This window comes from Marmota flaviventris, chromosome X, assembly GCF_047511675.1.
Source record: "Marmota flaviventris isolate mMarFla1 chromosome X, mMarFla1.hap1, whole genome shotgun sequence".
In the NCBI taxonomy this organism is placed as follows: domain Eukaryota; kingdom Metazoa; phylum Chordata; class Mammalia; order Rodentia; family Sciuridae; genus Marmota; species Marmota flaviventris.
Window position 1 is genome coordinate 99381147 of NC_092518.1, and position 21817 is coordinate 99402963.

The window sequence follows — 21817 nt, forward strand, 5'->3', positions numbered from 1 at the left end:
TTCTCTTTCCCAATACTATTTACCTAGAATACTAGTGGCTAGGATAAAGTCTATGGCGAGTATCCCACTTTTTTGTTTCATTGCTAAAATAGAACCCAGGGCCTCATATGTACTAGGCCAGCAGTGTACCACCAAGCCATATCCCATTTTTATCCCCTTAATTGTCTTTCAATTTCAAGAAGAAAAAATGTCAAGTTGATAAAGTTGGTTTTTCTACTGACCGATGTCCACACCCTTCTTCCTGACCCCGACATGGGACTGAATGGCAATACCCTAGTAAGTAGATTATTCAGTGAGCTACTTAAGGTTAGTGGCTTAGGAGATGAAAACAGGCACCCCTCCTCTCTTCCTCAAATACCTTTCAGAATTTGAGTAATAGTTTCAGGTAGTAGTAGGAACATCTTTCTCGGTAAAGATTTGTGTTCAGGGTTTATGTATAGTTAAATGAGCCAGTGGAGTGGTTTCATAATTGCTGTATTGTTAGTCAAACTCTGTAATTAGGGATGACTTCATAGGCATAAGATTCTTCTATGGGTGACGCCCTGAATTCATACCCAGTTGTACACCATATCCTTTTATGAAAAAAAAAACAAACAAACAAGGTTTTGTTTGCTTTTGCTTTATTCCCTTAGTTGAAAATCTGTTTTCCTGTGTCTCAGATGTTTAGGGAGAGAGGTTTTGCTTTTTTTTTTTTTTCCCCCTGCTTTTTTCCTTATACAGAGGAGGTGGTCATTGGAGCTAAGGGGGGAAAAAAAAAAAACGACTGGGGGCAGATCAAAATGCTTTGTAGACAGGAGAATTCAGAAAAATATAGAGGCCCTGGGAGATTTTGCTTTTGCTTTGCATTTCATTTGATAAGTGAAAATGGAGGGAAAATATATTTCTCTTTCTTTGAATATCAGTCTTCTCTTTCTCATGACCTGTAAATATTAAGTTCACTTTTGTGGGAAGACAGACTGAGGAAAAAGAAAGACACATTTCAAAGTCAGCCTTTCCCTTTGCTGTCAGTCACATATTATAAAATGAGGGTTAAACTTATATTCAGCAAGTACTATCTATTTTTTTCACCTCTTTGTCTTTTATTTTCCATTGTTCATGGAAAAAAATAAATTAGGAATGTGACAATATTAGCAAGTGTGAGCTCTTTTGAAAATATTTAAAATTAGCTTAGTTTTTTTTTTCAATGTATCACTTCTCTACTCTTGAGGTTGTATTTAGAAATTAGCCTTATGAAGGAGCCAAACTGAATCATAGGTAAAAAGTGGCTGACAGGTTTTCTGTAGGCCCATCCTTAAATTACTTTAACTAAAGGCTTGTAATTTTTATATATTAGGGAGACCTATTATATTCTGTAGTCAATAATTATAGGGGAGATGAGATAACTTTTCATGTATCCTATTTAAAGGCTCTTAGTAAAACTAATGCCTAATATTTATGTAGCCTCTCACAATTATTTTATGGTTATTTATTCCCCATTTTCTTTCATTAAGGATTTGAAGTTGCTGTCTAATATTTTATAGTTTACAGAATGCCTTCACATGTACCATCTTTAATCTTCACAAGGACTCTGGGGAAATAATATTGCTATTCCCAAATGAAGAAACTGAGGCTCAGAGAGCTTAAAGAAACTTGTTCATAGTCATATTTTTAGTAAAAAAAAAAAAAAGCAGAACCAGTGCATTGATTGATATCTTTTGATTCCATGCCCAGCAGTCTTTCCATTAGCACACACATCACTTTAGGCTTTTATTAAGTCAGTTAGAAAAAAAACAACAAGTTAGAAAACTTAAAAGTGTATGTATATTTATATATGTATATATTGCATTAGAATAAATTTTTTGGAGTAAACTTATGCTGTAAAATAATCTATAAGAGATTTAAGCATTTCCTAATTTTGTAAGAACAAAAGAACTACCTTCCTGGTCTCCCAGTAAAGGAATTAATAATCCTTAAAGTTTCCAGAGCCTTTTCCCCTCCAAAAAAAATGGATATTTGTACCTTTTATTGTAGCCACTAATTCACTTTGTGTCCTACTGTAATTATTTACATGCTTGCCTCCCCAGATTGTAAATTCCTCAAGGGCAGGAACTAAGCACATTCACAGATGTTTAAAATATGGCATGAGGATAAAAGTGGGGGTGAGAAGCATGTGTGGGGGGGGGATATGAACAAGGGAAGAATGAGATTTCTACCCTATTCAGCCCTGCTACCTATAGAGAAGAGAAATGGCAGTGAGAGGAGAAATGGCAGTGAAAGATTTAGTCAAATTCCTGGTCAGCTGGAATAAGGATGGAGAGTCGGGTGATTATGTTCAGGCACATCTAATTTTCTAAACTTTTCTAATTTTCTTTTTCATACAAAAGTGTTGAAGGAGGGACTGAGGTTGTGGCTCATTGGCAGAATGCTTGCCTAGCACGCATGAGGCACTGGGTTTGATCCTCAGTACCACATAAAAATGTATCAATCTACAACTAAAAAATATTTTTAAAAAAATGTTACAAAAAAATGTACAGGAGCATAAGAGTAAAAACTGTGTGTGGTATTTTTGTTGTCATTTGGGATTTTTCTTTACTCACTTTATCCTTTCATTCATTCATTTTTGTCACTCCTATACCACCAGGGAGGAAAAAAAGCTAGGCCATAGTGCTCAATGCTCCAGAATTATTCAGAGTCAAATTAGTAGGAAAAACAGGTTTCATTCAAAGGAAGGTAGATGGAAGAAAATTGTTTCAAAGGTTCCATCTTGGAAATTCCTGAAAATTAGCAAAGGCAGGGAAGTAACAAAAGGCCAGGAAATGTACATATGCAGGTTTACTTAGCCTGTAGTTAGGCCTGAGTGGGCAATCTCTGCTCTCATCTTCTTTGGCACCTATCAAAGTGGGAGAGAGTTTGCAACCCCCCCAGCCTCCACTCTCAGCTGAAGTAATCCCCCCTGCTTTCAAAAAAATTCTGAAATTGGCCAAATTTAGTCTGTTTCAGTAATGGGGATGGAACTCAGGGATGCTTTACCACTGAGCTACATCACCAGCCCTTTTTAAATTTTTTATTTTGAGACAGGGTCTTTTTTTTTAACTACTTCTCTTCTGTTTAATTTCTGTTTTTTTTTTTTAAATATCTTATTTATCTTTATGTGGTTCTGAGGATCAAACCCAGTGCCTCATGTGTGTGAGGCAAACGCTCTACCACTGAGCCACAACCCCAGCCCTTGAGACAGGGTCTTTCTAAGTTGTTGAAGCTGGCCTCAAACTTAAGATCCTTCTCTCTCAGCCTCTGTAGCTGCTGGGATTGCAGGCATGTGCCACCATACTTGTCTACTTACCTTATTCTTTAAGGGATATGTGAACCTTGAAAGTATTAAACGGTATATTTACCCTTCCCTAATTAGCTTGGCCTTTTTGGCTTTTTTTTTAACATTATTTTAGTTGTAGATGGACACAGTGCCTTTATTTTATTTGTTTAATTTTTTATGTGGTGCTGGGGATCGAACCCAGTGCCTCACACTCGCTAGGCAAGCACTCTACCACTGAGCCACAACCCAGGCCCCTTATTGGCTTTTTCTTGGAGCTTCCATGTCTTCGTACAATGTAGATTATTATACTTTTCATTAAATTATTCCTGACTCAAACTGCCTAAGCTGGAAAGGACCTTTAGAAATAGACAAGCCATGAGTTTTAGATTTTGTCACTTTCAAACTTTGTGAGCCATTATTCTGCATGATATGATTCATGAACATGGATAGTAATTTTGTATTGAAAACCCAATTGCTAGCCAGACAGGAGGATCACAAGTTCAAGGCCAATCTGGACAACTTAGGGAAGCCCTTTCTCAAAATAAAAATTTTTAAAAGGGTTGCGGATGTAACTCAATGCTTGCCTAACATGTGAGGCCCTAGTGGGTTCCATCCCCAGTTCTGCAGAAGAAAAAATAAATAAACAGAAAGGTAGGGGTACCCAAAGCACAAAAAGTGGTGGCAACATGTAACTATTTTCTTTTTCCTTTGTTCAAAATTGTTGATAGGTTTGTATTTGGAGATTATCCATTATGATCTAGACCATCTTGTTACAGGATTAAGCAAACCCTTTCTGTAAAGGTTCATCATTGTAAATATTTTATATCAGGAGGAAAAATCAAGGACATTAAATATTTTTACAAATTTTTACTGAGAAACTTAAAAATTCTATTCTGGAGGCTGAAGTAGGAGGATCACAAGTTTGAGGCCAGCTTTGGCAATTTAGGAAGAACCTGTCTCAAAAAGAACTGAGGATATAATTCAGTGGTAGAGCACCCCTGGGTTTAATCTCCACCACTACCAAAAAAAAATGTGTATATTGCTATATACTTGTGATTTCTATATCAAAACCAAAAATATTTGTTTTAATTGATTTCCTCTTGACCCTTCTTTTAATAGTGTGACTGATAGATGTCAGTATGCTATTCGAAAATTTGTGTTTTCAGTGAATGGATGTGAAAGTGGCCTAAAAGTGACATTTTATATGAATCATTGGTCAAATGATTTTGACCTTAGGCTTTGGCACTATAAGCAAGAATTTCTATTATGTATCTATTTCCTGTTGTGGGGTACCTTGGCCCTTCCTTACAGGCTTTGAATGTAGTTTAAGCTGTTGTCCTTAAATGGAAGATTCAGGGCTGGTGTGTAGGTCAGTCATACAGCTCTTGCCCAGTGTCGACCAGGCCCTGGGTTTGATTTCTAGCACTACAAGGGGGGCGGGGGAGAAGGAAGAATCGGAATATTTTTTTCTGAATAATTTTCAGTAAATGAAGACTTATCATTACTTTGTTTTCTTTTTTATGGTTATAGCTACAAATATGGTAACCTAACTGGATCCTGCAAACCTTTAGTAGCTTGCAATTCTCTTTAGATTATCTTTTAAATGAGAATTTAGCAAAAATGCTTATAGTATATTCCTCACAAACTTTTAAAGTCTGAAACCTTTTTGGTTCCTCTTTAGATCTTTAAATGGATGAGATGGCTACCACTCAGATTTCCAAAGATGAACTTGATGAACTCAAAGAGGCATTTGCAAAAGTCGGTGAGTATTTTTTTATAGTATAACTATAGGTAAGCAATCTTTTTTTGATCTCAGTCAAAATTATTTCTCTAAAATATTAAACGAATGATGAATTAATTATAAGCCTTGTAGCAAGATAGTTAAATTAACTTGCCATATAGATATCATTTACTGTAAGAAGAGTACTACCTAGTCTAATATTAGATTGATTATGAAAAACAGCAAATGAGTTCTTGACTACACGATGGGTCCTTCCCCATTTTTTTCTATGTTGTTATTCTTTCCAAATAATCTTATCATCATTGTTTTAGGAATGCCATTTCCTGTGTACCTCCCATTTTATTTATATTAATCTTTCAGTGTTGGGGACAGCTTAATTTGTTTCATTATGAATAGACTCTTGGGGTAGAAACATGTGCTTTACTAATGTTGTAATTGTTTAATCTTCAGTGCCTGGCCTACCCAGATAATTTTTTGTTGCTGAATATAGGTCTTGTCTTAAGATGCAACATCACGGAAATATTTTGTATACAATGTTTCTTAAAATTTAAAGCTAACTCAGCAGGGCACGGTGACCCATGCCTGTAATCCCAGTGGCTCAGGAGGCTGAGGCAGGTGGATCATGAGTTCAAGGCCAGGATCAGAATACTTTTATCATTAAAAGAGCTTAATTGCCCCTTAGGGGTATAATGATATAAAGAGAGTTGACCAGTTATCTCCATGGAAGAACTAGGCTTAAATGGTAATGAGAGATCAATTAGAGGTTTGACTGCAAAAAAAAAAAAAAAAAAAGGATTTCTATGAAACTATTAAGCAGAATTTGGGGTAGGCAAATAGCTTCTCAAAGGCAAGTCTCACTGAAATCCCTACCAGGCATACATTCCTATGTACAGACTTACTTACATATATGCTAGAAATAAGAATTTTGGAGTCCAAACTTTCTGCCTGTTCTGAAAATTACTCTCTTATATTCTCCTCTTGGTATCTAGCACAGTGCTGCACACATTAGGTTCTTAATAAATATTTAATTAATTGAATCCCAAGGAATTATACAGTCTTTTGATGTACTGGGATTTTGTCAATATCGACTTTACATTCAAAGGGACTTTATTAGGAAGATTTTAATTACAGTGGAATTTTTTTATTAAAGGTTTCAACCATTATACTGTAAAACATAAAATTTATATATTTTTTTCAGTATAATAAAGGCTTGTTTATAGTCTGTCCTTGAGAAACTCATTAAAAGGCCAAGCTGATTTTTTTTAATTTTCCTTTAAAATCTTTATAGTTTTTAGTTGTCATTAGTTACAGAGCCCACAGGCGATTGTTAACGGTGGAAATTTATTTTTTCATTCGAGGAAGCTTTATTTTTAAAATAGTCTCTATAACTTACTTTCTTCTCGAGGACGATTGTTTCCTAGTTGGGCATGGGGGGGGGGGGGCTAGGGAGTACTACATTGTCTCAGTTCAATTGTGACAAAATATGGAAATCATTATATGATTTTCCCCATCTATTAACAATAATGGTCTTGATTGTCTCCTTAGAAATTCAGCAAAATCATAGTGTGTGGAGAAAATCTCTGTAATTACCACTAATCACAGGTTTTGTTCAATCAATTAATAGTGCTTTGAAACTCTTTACTAGCAATAAATTGAGTATTAGGATTTAAAGTTCTCCTTTTCACTCACTTTCTGCACCTGCTTAGTTTCAAACTCTAATCTCATATAATTATTACCATTTTCTCAACAATTGTTTCCAGCTTCCCACTGGGATAGTAGAAATCTTAGCTCTCATTTTTTTCTACTTCATAATATTTCTGTTTTAATTTAAATGCTCCTATCCTTCATGATCTTTCTAGAGGAATAAATAAACATTTTCAGAACACTTAGGAAGTATTTCACCAGCTAGAAAATGTCTTTTACTTTCTGGCTTCAATCTTGCTATGGAAACTGTGGTCATTTGGATTATTACTGGACCCAAAGACAAATTCAGATGACAGAAATCTTTTTAGTTTTGCTTTAATCCTGCAAACACTTCCTTTTAAATCTGACGTTTTTACCCTCTCTGAATCACTTAACTGAACTTTTTTTAAACATAAAATTCAGCACTTTTGAAATACAAGAATAATGGGGTTTCTTAAGTGACTAGGAATAGTGTGGGTGTATTCCTTTGAGGTTGCCCACCAAACTAAGTCAAAAACTTTTGGTTGTGGTGATTCTAGCCAGACCATATTTTTTTCTCTCATCCCAGGAAGTTGAGTTGTTTCCAGTTACTTCATATTCTCTAGTATATAAAAACCACATCAGATGATGCCACAAAAAAAAAATATGGCGGTTTAGTCAAATTTACTTTTACTACTGAATAAAATGATACAAGTGCACATTTGTTTAATTATGTCTTAAAGAATAAATAAACTAACTATGCTCTTTACCATGCCATGTGCCATTCCATTATCCCTGCGATATTAGAAGTGGATGTATTGGTTCTGGGATTGTGGCTCAGAGGTAGAGCACTTGCCTAGCATGCATGAGTCACTGGGTTCGATCCTCAGCACCACATAAAAAAAATAAAGATGTGTCCACCTATAACTAAAAAATAAATATTTTTAAAAAAAGAAGTGGATATTTTGGCATAGCCTGAAAAACATGGATTGACAGTGTGGAAGATAGTAGGAGTACACACAGGTAGGGGAACACAGTCAGTGTATGTGTAGGTAGTTTTCCTTTTTATGTTTTGGTGGTACCAGGGATTGAACCCAGGACCTTGCACATGCTAGACAAGAACTCTCCCACAGAATTACACCCCCAAAATACCAACCTGTGTAGGTATTTTTAAAGTGGGAGACAGGCAGCAGGTAAAAAATAATGGCCATGCTGCTAGAACATTTGTAGGAAAGTATTGTTGAACAACTTTTTTTATTTCTTTTGGTGGTATTGAGGATTGAACCTAGAGGTTCTCTACCACTGGGCTACATACATTCCCAGACTTTTTTATTTTGAAGCAGACTCTTGATAAATTTCAGAGGCTGGCCTCAAACTTAATCCTCTTGTCTCAGCCTCCCAAGTAGCTGGGATTACAGGACTGTGCCACCACACCTGGCTAATACCATTTTTGATTGCCTGGTCTTAGCCCTCTAAACTTGTCCATTCTTCAGCTGTACTTTTGGGGATCTGCTATTAAACTCTAATGTAGCAGGCTCTAATATACCCTTAGCTGAGACTCATTAAACCATCTCTTAGATTTGTTGGAGTAAGCTACCTCAAAAGGTATAAACTGTTAAAGACCAACCCCATTTTTAGCTAGACATCTGGAGATCTTTAGCAGCTGCCTTTTCCAAAGTTTTAATGCCTAATGAAAGTTTGACTTAACTGCTTAGATCTTAGGATGGAATATAATCTAAATTCTTCTGTACAAGTCTTTTGGCCAAGTCTTTTAAATCAATATTTTGTGAACTTTCATGAACATTCAAGATTGTATTTATGCCTGTGTGAACCCATTGTTCAACATTCAGATTCCTATTGTCATTTTTTTTGCAAAAAATTTGTAGAATACATTGGTTAGAATAAATGGAACTTCAAAAAGTCACTGAAATTTCATTTATTTTTTGCGTGTTGTATTATTCCATGTATTAAATTGAACATTTAAACCTAACTTTTTGGAAAAGATGTACATCTGCACTTGATTGATTTTCTTCTTTAAGTCCTAATGAGCGCTGTCCCGAGTGGGTTAATAAAGAGGCCACATGTGTGTTGCAGATGACGGCACACAATATTCGACCTCTTTATAAAGAACGACACCAGATTTAGACAGCTTCAAGGACGATTAAAGCAATATACATATACACATTCACACACTCAACCTGAGGGTCAAAGGAAGCCCTCATCTTTCTTGCTGATGAATTTATAAGACAAAGTAGCACCCCAAAAGATGCATTTGAAGTGATAGATTGCAGAACATACCACCTGGGCAAGGACAGTGTAAAACAGCAGCTAAAATCAAAACCACTTGAATTCTGGCTCAGCTTTCTCCAGACAAGTACTTAAAATAGCTTAAATAACAGGATGCAAGGGGAGGGAAAACATTTCCTTTTAAGGATATCCATTCTTGGTGTGATTCAAACTTCTGCAGGAACATGGCTGTATAATAAGTTTATTTACTTTGAGGTTACTTGTAGGGGGAGTATCTGGGGAGGTAACTGGCATTTAAAATAATACTTGCTAAAGGAGAATAATGAGGTTTCCTTTAAAACAAAATGCAGATGTGAACCTACATGTGTCATTTGAGAAAAAGAGAATTCCTTATAACAAATAGTTGATTCTTTTCTGATGAACCCAGTAGCCAAGATGAAAGATGGGCCTGTCTGGTGCAGTATTGGGAGCCTCTTAATGATAACAGTTTTTGTTTTTTTTTTAAGTATAGTGGGATTGTTTTGTGTTTTTAAAAAGTCAGTTTATTAAAAGTGAGCTCTCTGTTTTTTGCCAGAACTTTGTTAAGTGGTTAGGTGGTATTTCTTTGTTCCTGCTGTTTAATGTCTACCCATATTAGCCATGTTTTCTAAACTAAAAAGTTGAGACATATGTTGGCAGAAACATTGAGACTGCTGCAGATAATATAAGCTGTATGATAATTCATATCTGCTTTATTAGCTGGTTGAAAATATAATGCTGGAATAGACAAGTCTTACTCACAGCCTTTTCAACCCTATGCTAATGTATAGTTACAAGAAGTGGCAAATGAACCAAAAAGGGGTTCCAGAATATCAGCAGCTTTAAAGAGAATATAAAAGGCTGCCATCGTGCCTGGTGGTTATGATTTTAGTTTCCAGGGGTTAAAACTGCTTTCTTCAATCTAGATCTGTATTTTCTGGGTCCTTTTATTATTAAATTCTCATGTTTATGTCAAAACTCAGAATAGGAAAAATTCACCATCATAGGTTTGAACTCCTGATTAATAATATCACGGATGAGATGGATGCTTTCTAAATGTCATTATGCTACCTCATTTTCTGGCCTCCCAAAGCTCATTAGGTCGCTGATACTGCTTTAAAAATGTGTTTCTGTTTTTGTTTGGGAATTGGAAATAAAATTAGCATAAAACTCTAAAAATAATAGCATGCTGTTTTGTCTTTCAAGTACTTTACCAGCTGGGAGATTTTGTAAAATTAATTGCTAGTCACTGTTTTAGGCTCCCTCTGCTTTCTTATTGAAATTGAAATTATTTTCTTCAAAATATATGATTTAGGAGCTCTGAGAAAGGCTTGATAGAATTTGCTGGTGCTAACACCAAAATGCCTTTGATCACAGGAGGTAATAGAAGCTGGATTACCATCTGCTGATAAAATATAGGAAAATAGCAGAGTAGGGAGAACTTTCAAGAGATGACACATGTTCTCATCTCAGAAAACATAAAGATCTCTTAAATAAGCCAAAATTTTTACATGGATTTTGAAGCTATTGTTTCAAGTAAGACCCAGGGGTTCTGCCTGATTCTGTATCTTGGGTGTCCAGCTTAGTACCTACAAGAGAGTAGGTACTCAGTGGACCCTGGGGGGTAACTCAAGCACACATGGTACTTCTTTCTTTCTTTTGAGAGGGGGTCTTGCTATGTTGCCCAGGCTGGCTTCCAACCCCTGGGCTCCATCCATCCTCCTGCCTCAGCCTCCCCAGTAGCTGGAACTACAGGCACAACCACCACACCTGGCTAATGGTATTTCATACTAAAGCCAGGACAGGTTTCCACATTTGGAAAGAGACCTGACCTGAGAGCCAATGCTGCTTGTCTACTTCGGCCCTCCTTAGTGGGTGTGTTCACTTAGGAAACCAAATTACAGATCTGAAGGCCACTGGGTGGGGACAGGATTAGAACAAAAGGAATGAGATTGAATGTTATTTAAGGGATATTTCTGTCAAGTTTTGGTTTCCTGATGAATTGCCATTCAGGCTTTCTAGTGCTATTTCAGTATTTTTGACATTTTAGTTTCGTTTTGTTTTTAAATGCTCATCTAGGATTACAGCATTCTTTCTCTGCTTCATGACTGAGAATCAGGGATTCCACAAACATTTTTTCCCATTGCTTACTGTATGCAAGCCACTGTGATATGTATTGTGGTAGGAGATTAAAAAAAAGATTTAAGAGTATCTTTATCAAGAGATATTCAGCCTAATAAGGAAGATTGTCATGTAATGACAAATTATTCCTGCAACTCCCTTTCAAGTTTTCCTGTCCCTTACTAAAAGCATCTGTTATTACTACCCTTACTTTGAAATGGAGTTTCCACATGTGGTTATTTTATGTTGGTTACATTTTGGGTGGCTACTTCCTGGCATCTTTTAATCACATCAGTGAGCTGTCTTGTAATTAATGCTCAACAGAGGTTATTGCAGAGAGCGTTCATGTAAGCAGTACTTCTCCCTTTTACCCAAATCTCTATTTCCACCTAATAGAAATAAACCACCAGATGGACTCTCAGGGCCTTGGTTAGTTTCATATAACTTTGAATCCATAGTAGTTTTCCAATATTTTGCTTAAAATTTCTCTACCTTTCCACTTCAAGTATACCAAAAGAACAACTATCCAGTACCTATTATTTGTTAGGTCTAAAATGGAATCAATAACAAAAGATTATATTATGCTCAGATAGACCAGTTCAGAAGTCAAAGAAAAGGAAAATACGTTTTCCATCAAAAATCATTAAAGAGCCAGGCTTGGTGGCACATACCTGTGACTCATAACTGAGGCTGAGACAGGAGTGCAAGTTTGAGGCCAGCCTCAGAAACTTAGCAAGACCTTGTCTCAAAATATTTTAAAAAGAGGAGATGTGGCTCAGTGGTAAAGCGCCTCTGGGTTCAATCCCTAGTACCATGGAGTGGGGAACTATTTAAAGTGGACAAAATTTTAATAAAGATATTATAAAATGAAAAATGAAAGAATGTTATATTCAGGTAATGAGGTATAATCATAATTTGAATGTTAATCACTCTATATCTGTTTTTAACATACATTATTATTCTCTTATTTTCAAAGTTATATATGTGGTGGTAGGAGGTTGTGAAATCCCGTGTATTCTGATTTAGAATCAGTGAGAGCCCAAAAGGACCTTTTAGAGGTTGTTTCATCCAAGTCACTCCTTTTGGGTTTTTTTTTTTTTTTTTGTACCCGGGATTGAACTCAGGGGCACTGGACCACTGAGCCACATCCCCAGCCCTATTTTGTATTTTATTAAGAGACAGGGTTGGGGCTGGGGATGTGGCTCAAGCGGTAGCGCGCTCGCCTGGCATGCGTGCAGCCCGGGTTCAATCCTCAGCACCACATACAAACAAAGATGTTGTGTCCGCCGAAAACTAAAAAATAAATATTAAACTCTCTCTCTCTCTCTCTCTCTCTCTCTCTCTCTCTCTCTCTCTCTCTCTCTCTCTCTCTCTTTAAAAAAAAAAGAGACAGGGTCTCACTGAGTTGCTTAGTGCCTCACTTTTGCTGAGGCTAACTTTTTAAACCTCCTGTCTTAGTCTCCTGAACCCCAAATCACTGGAGAAGTAACTTGTACAAATTAGTAGCCAAGTTGAAATTAGATTCCATTGTATATCCTTCAACTATGCTGTGTACCTTTCATATGTCACACTTAGTCCCTATTACTGAGCTCCATGTTAATTTTATAAGGAAAATGGAGAAACAGATTGGTATACAAACAAACGGGAGCAGGTGTGTTTAAACTCGGTACTTTAATATGTAAAGAGTTGCTCAGATTCTGCCACAGTGCCATGTGGGTTGCTTCCTTCTTTTTAGCAACTGCACATGTTGTTGCCGGTTTGATTTCTAAATATAAACAGTTTATGTGTAGAAGTGAAGACTTTGATATATGACTTTTTGTAAATTCAAAGCAAAGAAAGTGAAGATAAGCCATAGCAAAATTAAGTGCTTTACCTTGAAGGAAATTTTAGTGATTTTTTTCACAAATGTTGAGTAGTGTATGAATGCTGTTTTTAAAGTACAGATATTTTCCTTTGGGGGGCATATCTGGTATTGAACTCAGGGGCACTCCACTGCTGAGCTACATCCTCAGCCCTATATTGTTTTACTTAAAGACAGGGTCTCACTGAGTTGCTTAGCACCTCGCTTTTGCTGAGGCTGAGTTGAACTCGTGATCCTCCTTCCTCAGCCTCCTGAGCTACTATGATTATAGGTGTGCACCACTGCATCCAGCCAGATATTTTCTTTCTTTCTTTTTTTTATTTTTTTAGTTGTCAATGGACCTTTATTTATTTATTTAATTTTTTTGAGATAGAGAGAGAATTTTAATATTTATTTTTCGGTTTTTCGGCGAACACAACTTCTTTGTTTTTTTGTATGTGGTGCTGAGGATCGAACCCAGGCTGCACGCATGCCAGGCGAGCGTGCTACCACTTGAGCCATATCCCCAGCCCCCTTTATTTATTTATATGCAGTGCTGAGAATCAAACACAGTGCCAAGCAAGTACTCTAGTACTGAGCTACAACTCCAGCCCCAGATATTTTCACTGATAGATTTGTAAATGTATTAATTAGTGTTTTAAGACTATTTGACTCTAAGGGATAGGATATGCAGCACTCAGTGGTAGAGTTCTTGCTTCCCATATATGAAGCCCTGGGGTTCATTCCCAACACTGCTCCCACACCAATATATTTATTTACTTATTTAACTCTAGAAATGTATTGCAATAAAATTAAAGATAGCTGAGCATGGAGACCCATACCTGTAATCTCAACAACTCAGGAGGCTGAGGCAGGAGGATTGCAAGTTCAAAGCCAGCCTCAGCAACTTAGGGAGGCCCTAAGCAACTCAGTGAGACCCTGTCTCTAAATAAAATATAAAAAGGGCTGGGGGTATGGTTCAGTGGTTAATGCCTCTGGGTTCAATCCACAGTACACCCCCCCCCCAAAAAAAAAAAAGAAAAAGAGAAAAACTAAAGATCTAAAGATAGAATTTCATCAGCCTTTGGGCTTGGAATATAGTTCAGTGGTAAAGTGTTTGTCTAGCCTTCAACATGCCCTGGGTTTAATCTCCAGCACTGCAAAATAAATAAATAAATAAAATGATTAGTCAACATTCAAAGTATTGGTGAAAGGGTTTCATATAGGATATTTGATATTTTAATAATTAACAAAAGTTAACTAATAAGATTGTGCTTATATCACCCTAGAAAAAAGTCTTAAAATATGTGCTATGGCCTAAAATAATTTGCATAATCCTGCTTCCTGATCTGATCTCTTGATTTCCCTCTTACCCACTCTGCTCTCTCCCTGCAGTTCCCAAAATACACCAGATGCACCTTTTCTTTCTTTTCTGTTTTTTTTTGTTGTTGTTGTTGTTGTTTTGTTTTGTTTTGTTAATAGACCCTTATTTTATTTATTTGTTTGTTTGTTTGTTTGTTTATATGTGATGCTGAGAGCCAAATGGTACATGCTAGGCAAGTGCTATACCACTGCCCTACAACCCCAGCCCACCAGGTGTACTTATGTATCTGAGTTTGCATTTGCAATTTCTTCTACCAGAGCTCTCTTCCCTCAAATATTCATGATTTGCTCCTTTACCTCCTGCAAGTCTGTATTCAGATATAATCTCATAAAAGTAGTCTTCCTTGACCATTCTATCTAAGTGCATACACACACCCTCGCCAAAGTCACTCTAACCCAGGCTTACTTGATGACATCAGTACTCTCTGGGAATTGAACCCAGAAACTTGCACATACTTAGGAAAGTGCTCTACCACTGAGCTACATCCCAGCCCTACTGTTTACATTTTGAGCTTCATAATTCTTTGTTGAACAGTTGTAGGGGGGAATAATGTGCATTGTAGCATGTTTAACAGTAGTATCTCTAGCCTCTATCCACTAGATGCCAAAAATGTCTCCAGACCAGCATGGGCTTTGGTGCACCTGAACAATCCCGAACAGCTGAGAGAGGATTGCAAGTTCAAGTCCAGCCTGGGCAGCATAGTGAGACCCTATCTCAGAATAAAAGTAAAAAAGCTGAGGTATAGCTCAGTAGTAGAGCACCCCTGGATTCAATTGCAGTACTACAAAAAAAAAAAAAAAGTCTCTGGACATTTCTTGAATGTCTCTTCAGGGCCAAAATAACAGCCCCTGGTCTAACCCCTGATAGCCTGCTTTATTTACTTTATATTTTTAGCACTTATATTGGTATTTTACTATATATAGTATTTTATAGTCATATTGCCTGTTAAGTGTTGTTTATTAATTGTCATTAGAATATGAGCTGCTTGAGTGCAAGATATTCTTTTGTTGGCTATAGTATCCTCAGTCCCAAAACAGTACCTAGTAATGTATCAAATAAAGTTACCTATTCACAATACATTTCTTTGAATGCTATTGTGGTAATCTTGTGTCATTTCTGATTGCTGTTGTGGTAATCTTGTCATTTCTCTATTCAGGTTATTTGTTTCTATTACAATTTAACTTAAATATTTGATACCACAGGTGAAAGTCAAAATTTATTCACTAAAAAATATACGCAAGTGATTACAGCCCTTAGGACATTAGCCCTCTTTCTCTTTTTCTTATGTTTGTTTTTTTTTTCCAGTGTTGGGGATGGAACCAGGGCCTTGTGAATGCTAGGCAAGCACTCTACCACTGAGCTATATCCTTAGCCCAGCACTCTTTTTCAATAAACCAACTTTTGATTATTGTCCATGTTTTTCTTTCTCCTTTTGAAGAGTTTCAGAATAAGCATCATTCAGTGAGCACTTCAATACATATTCTGTTAAAACTGAAGTAGCACAAAGATAAAAAGTTTATTTATCAAATCATAATAAACATCTGCTTTACTTAGCACTGCATTTAGTTTTATGAATTCTATATTTGGCTTGGATTAATTCTTGTTTACATTAACTCTTTTTTAAAAATTGATATTTGTTTTATTTCAGGTATGCTTTAAAATAGAATCAGTGCTGCTAGGTGCAGTGGCACACACTTGGACGCTGAGGCAGGAGATCACGAGTCAAAGCCAGCCTCAGCAACTTAGCGAGACCCTGTATCAAAATAAAATATTAAAAGGCCTGGGGATATAGCTCCGTGGTTAAGTTTCCCTGGGTTTAATTGCTGGTACCAAAAAAATAGAATCAGTTCTAATCCATAAAACTTCTTTTAGACTAATGAAAGAATAGAAATGTAAAACTAAATAGTTATAGTAGGAATTGTTTAATACCATAGTATGGCAATGTTTTGTTGGTATATAATGCATTGTTTTTTTAAAGTCCTCTTAGTTTTGTGATTTAATAATAATAGTATTATTAACTAATCATACTTTAATTGTGGATTTTTTTTTTGGAGGGGGGGTGCTAGAGATTGAACCCAGGGCCTTGTACATGCTAGGCAAGCACTATAGCAACTGAGCTGTGTCCCTAGCTTTAGGGGTGCCATTTGTAAGTAGAATTTCTCGAACAGTTTAAAATACAAGGTAGCATGATATAAAACCTTACTCATTCTATTAAAATTTACATCTCCCTTTCAAACATCAAACATCCTTAGGTTACAAGCAATTAGAAAATATGCTTATGAACTGAGCCAAAAAGTTGGAAATACTTAGTTTATTTCTCCTAATTTTTTTTTTCCTTGCCTGTCCCTTTTACAAAGATCTCAACAGCAATGGATTCATTTGTGACTATGAACTCCATGAGCTTTTCAAGGAAGCTAATATGCCATTGCCGGGATATAAAGTAAGAGAAATTATTCAAAAACTCATGCTGGATGGTGACAGGAATAAAGATGGGAAGATAAGTTTTGATGAATTTGTTTATGTAAGTATGTGAAAACCACAATTATTAAAAGTAGTGATTGTTGCTTTATCTAGTAGGATCTTATAATTGATATTAAGTTGTTAAATATATCATGTGGTACTCTTACAACTAATAATATTTCTGTCATCCTGCCCATTAAATTCAGTTAGTTCTTTCAGCAACCAGAATCTCTTGACAAAAGAATTGAGAAGAACACTGACAGGAACCAAGATGCAACACAATGCTCAATGTGGAAGGTGAACAGTCTCCATTGGGACATCATTACAGGGCATCTTTCGAGGTGCTAAATGACATCCTTGAAGTGTTCTTTCTTTCTCCTGTGGTGAACAGTGTGCTCCACAATTTTAATGATATACCCTGACTCACAGTCTTAGAAGCTTCCTGAGCTAAACTTTCTGGTTAAAAAGATGTTTTCAACTCCTGTGGTGGTGGTATTTAACTGTACCATTTTCTCTAGGGCGATCATTTTGATAATTAAAAGTTAGAAGCATATCTTTTTAGTCGTTGGAAGAGGCATGTAAAATTTTTGTTTTCTTCTCTAGTATCATCATATGCTCTTCAAGGTTAGGGGTTGATCTCATGATTCTCCTCATCCAACCCCAAGCAATTAGGTTGGTGTTCCCTGACTGGGGCTTGGAGAGTCTCTATATGGTTCTTTATTGAGGCCTAACTTTTTTAGCTGCTAACAATTGAGGTCTCGATTTTCTAGACTTATGCCATTTTCAGTCTAGATTTATTGAGGAATTATTTGAGATATACATTAAAGAATACTTATTGCTTCTTGTTTCAATTAAGAACATACTTCAGATTTTATGGATTTATTTATTATTAAAGGCTGAATATGACTACATTGGGGGGGTACTGGGGATTGAACTCAGGGGCACTCAACCACTGAGCCATATCCCCAGCCCTTTTTTTGTATTTTATTTAAAGACAGGGTCTCACTGAGTTGTTTAGCGCCTCGCTTTTTGCTGAGGCTGGCTTTGAACTTGTGATCCTCCTGTCTGGGCCTTCCGAGCTGCTGGGCTTACCAGGTGTGCGCCTCTGTGCCCAACTTAACTACATCTTTTTTTTTTTTTTTTGTACTGGGGAATAAATTCAGGGGCACTTAGCCACTGAGCCACATCCCCAACTCTTTTTGTATTTTATTTAGAGACAGGGTCTCGCTGAGTTGCTTGGCACCTCGCTTTTGCTGAGGCTGGCTTTGAACTCACGATACTCTTGTCTCAGCCTCCCTAGCTGCTGGGATTATAGGCGTGCGCCACCACACCAGCTTGACTACATCTTATTAGGCATTCTTTTCAATATATTGCATACTAGTCGTTAATGCCTAATATTTGTCACAAACTTCTTGGCACTTCTATCTTCCTTTTCCATGGTTCATTTTTGCCCAAAGACAGCTGAAATTATAACATAAACTCCCATCAGTCACCATTGCTCGCTATGGCAGGTAAAATTCTGATATTTCTCTCTAATTGGAATTAACTCCAGAGGTCAAGGAACAAATAACTAAGTAATGACCCTACTCTGCTGTTAGCATTTTGTGGGGGTGTTGCTATTTTTAAAATGCAGACTCATGTTATAATGATAATGATACAGTTCTTGCCATTTTTCTTTTGAAATCCTGATTTCCTCCCACCGTTTTTGTCTCCAGTTATGGCCAAAGCCTTTGTTTTGAATTCTATGTTCAATAGTAAGTTGCAGTTGATTTGCAATTTGAGCACTTGCATGCCTTCTGTATAACTTGCTCTCCTTGTAACTGCATGTTTAATTGTGAATTTAAAGCACCTCAGAGCAGTAGTTAACTATGATTACTTATTTTAGGCACAGTTTACAGCTCAGAAGCTTTTAATCTGCTAAGAATAGGCCTAAAACGTTAGATTTGTATTATGCTAGTGATGTTAAGGATAAAATTGTGAAAGTTTATGTGGGAAAAAAATGATCTTGGAAATTTTTAAATCTGTGTATTTTGAAACATTGTAGTTTCTACATGGCTTTTAGTGTCTTTTAAGCAATAAGGTAAGATTGTGGTCATACATTTTTTTAAAGGTTAAAGACAGGCATAATAATTTTGGTAACATCAGGGATTTTTTGAAAAACAAATATTAATAAGGATATTTTAAAATTAAGTTTTAGAATTAGAAGGAACTGAAATGTTTACACTCCTTAATTCTTCAAATTCGAACAAACATCAGTTCCTGAAAAATGAAGTGACTTGACCAGAATTACCCAGAGGACTAGGGGCTTTTTCTAGTATCTCTCTGCTCTTCAAGTAACTTGAAGTCTAAAGGGCAGTGAAGTTAACTGCCTGAAGTTTCAGAATGGTGCTACCATGACTGTACTGAAAGATGGGCATTGAACCAAATGTCTGTCCACTCCCATCTGCTCTGTCATCAATGGAACATCTTACAAATTGTCAAACAAAACATGAGTAAAGCTTAGTTATCCAAGAAACAGGGAGTAGGTTATTCCTGTCAGGTGTTAGCTTAAGGAAAGAGAAATAAACATGTTCTTGCATGTTGAATTTTTGGTTTTTGATTTGAATTGCAGCCACAAGGGTGTTAATTGTAAATCAAGTTATAAAATCAGTTTATATTAATTTTGGAGAAAAATATATGATCGGTGGAAGAAGACTCCCCAAATTATATGTAAATTTTAAATGAGAAAATTAAATTTAATTATCTGCTTTTATCTGCTTTTGTTTTTTCTAAGTATTTCAAAACTAAATTAGTAGAATTTTATACTTAGAAGATAATAGGACATTTTTTCCTTTAATTGTGAAAGGCTGGTATGGCAATAATTTCTCTGAGCAGAGATGACTGTATTCTCATTTTCACGGTGACACACTTGCTCTTGCATAATAACAATGAGTTGTTCACCTTTTTGAGAACTTTTACTAATAGTATGGACCTCACAGGATTAGATTGCTTAATATAAGTAAAGTGCTACCTAGTTGTTGAAGTGGTTGTTTCTATTTTTTTTAATTTGTTTGATTGTTTGTTTGTTTAGAGATAGTGTCTTGCTAGGTTATCCAAACTGGCCCAAACTCATGGGCTCAGGCAATCCTCCTGCCTCAGCCTCCCAAATAGCTCAGATTACAGGCCTATGCCACCATGCCTGGCTACTGTTTTCTTGCTGTTGTTGATGTTTGTTTTTTTAAGAAAAAGGTAGTATTCTTTTCCAAGTTCAGGGTTTAAAACAAATTTAAAAAAAAATTCAAACTTGCTACTTTGGAAACAAGCCCCAAACCATGGAATATAGTCGATTTTGGGTTTTTTGTTGTTGTTTTATCTTTTTTTTCTAGGGGGGGCAATTTTTCTGAAATCTTTCCTTCTTAAGTCATATGCCTCTAGATTGTTTTGGTTTGGCCACTATGCCTGTGCCAGGCTAATTTAGGGGTCAAAAGAAGCTAGCTAGTTGCTGAGGGTCTTTGAGAGGAAGGTGATGAAACAAGTTCCTTTGAGAGGAACAAGAAATAAAAATGTATAGAATGAGAGTAGATATTACTGCCTGATCAGGATATACCAGGAGTTTGTTTACAGATGATAGCAGGGTCTTCCTCATGGAGGGAAAACAGCACAAAACAGTGAGCTCATTAGGATCACAATGGCAGCTTTGAAAAGATTCATTGAGAACACTCTAGCACAGTGATCAGCCTTGTACTATCTCTGATTTCTGAGATTTTTGTTAAGCCAAAGCTTGTACTCAAATAATTTTATCATCACTCCACACTCTTTACTAAACTAGAAAGGAAAATGCAAATTCTTATATAGTGAATCAATTTAAAAGATAAAGAAATTTTCAATTTTCTACCATTTAAAAAATTGTAAATCTAAGAAACAGAGGGAAATACTATGAAATTTAAAAATAGAGGTTAACTGAAATAATTTATTTAAAAATATTTGGAAAGTAGAGGCTGGGGGCATGTATATTCCTAGTAGAACACTTGCTTAGCATGCCTGAGGCCCTGGGTTCAAGAAAGGAAAGGCAGGCAGGCAGAGTAAAAAAGGAAGAAAAGTGAAGGTCATGAAACTTTTATAAGACAATTGAGAATTAACAACTTTAATTACAATTTTGCATGTCGTTCTCAGTCATTAGGAGTTTTATTAGAGCTGTGAAAGTAATTGCATTAGGATATTGTACAATAGAGACATTCTTTTTTTGTTCTCATTTGAATTATTTTACTTTTCATAACAGTGAAATTTGGATTTATCATTCAAGTGAAATTGTGTTCATTGAAACAACCTAATTTTTACAAGTCAATGACACTTGAATCAAAAGCCCTCATAATAAGAAAAATGAACTTTTCATATCTCACTCTGAGACGGTAACATTTCTTTGTCATTGCAGTGAGAGATTTGTAGTATGTCAGATATGAAGAAATGCATACCAGTCAGATTTTAACTTATTTGACAATATTTTACTAAACAAAGTACAGTTCAGAATGAGGTAGACTAGTAAATAATTGTCTTTTCACTGAGCAGGTGCATTCTTATCAAAGAGGAAGTAGTGGGATCAAAATGCATTGCAGTTAAGGCTTTTGTTGTATAATATTTGGAAGTGGAAGATAAAAGAAAATGAAATTAAAATTGGACTGGCCAGGTGTGATGGTGCACGCTTATAATCCCAGTGGCTCAGGAGGCTGAGGCAGGAGGATCGCTAGTTCAAAGCCAGATTCAAAAACTTAGCAAAGCCCTAAGCAACTCAGAGTGACCCTGTCTCAAAATAATAAAGGGCTGGGGATGTACCTCAGTGGTCAAGCACCCCAGGGTTCTTTCCCCAGTATCAAAAAAAAAAACTGGACTAATCAGATAATAAATAAAATTTTTAATAATTTCAAATTACCTAGAGTGCATGATTCAAGTACCACATTGTTGATACTTAGCACAAAAGTCAGTATAATGGCCATAGAGGAGGAAGAGTGATTTTACTGATTGTATGCAATATTTAGAGTAGCTAATGTGTGTGCATCTATGTGTATACATATATCCATT

At 36.1% G+C, this 21817-nt stretch overlaps 1 protein-coding gene across 2 annotated transcripts in view; it reads left to right on the forward strand.

The window, feature by feature from the left end:
- Pls3 (plastin 3) overlaps positions 1–21817 on the forward strand; it is an 84646-nt gene that overhangs the window by 40160 nt on the left and 22669 nt on the right. For both annotated transcript variants that reach the window (XM_027932249.2, XM_071606209.1), the window contains exons 2-3: positions 4971–5051; positions 16660–16823. In XM_027932249.2, coding sequence (XP_027788050.1) covers positions 4979–5051; positions 16660–16823 — 237 coding nt within the window. In that variant the 5' untranslated portion in view covers positions 4971–4978. The remainder of the gene's footprint in view (positions 1–4970; positions 5052–16659; positions 16824–21817) is intronic.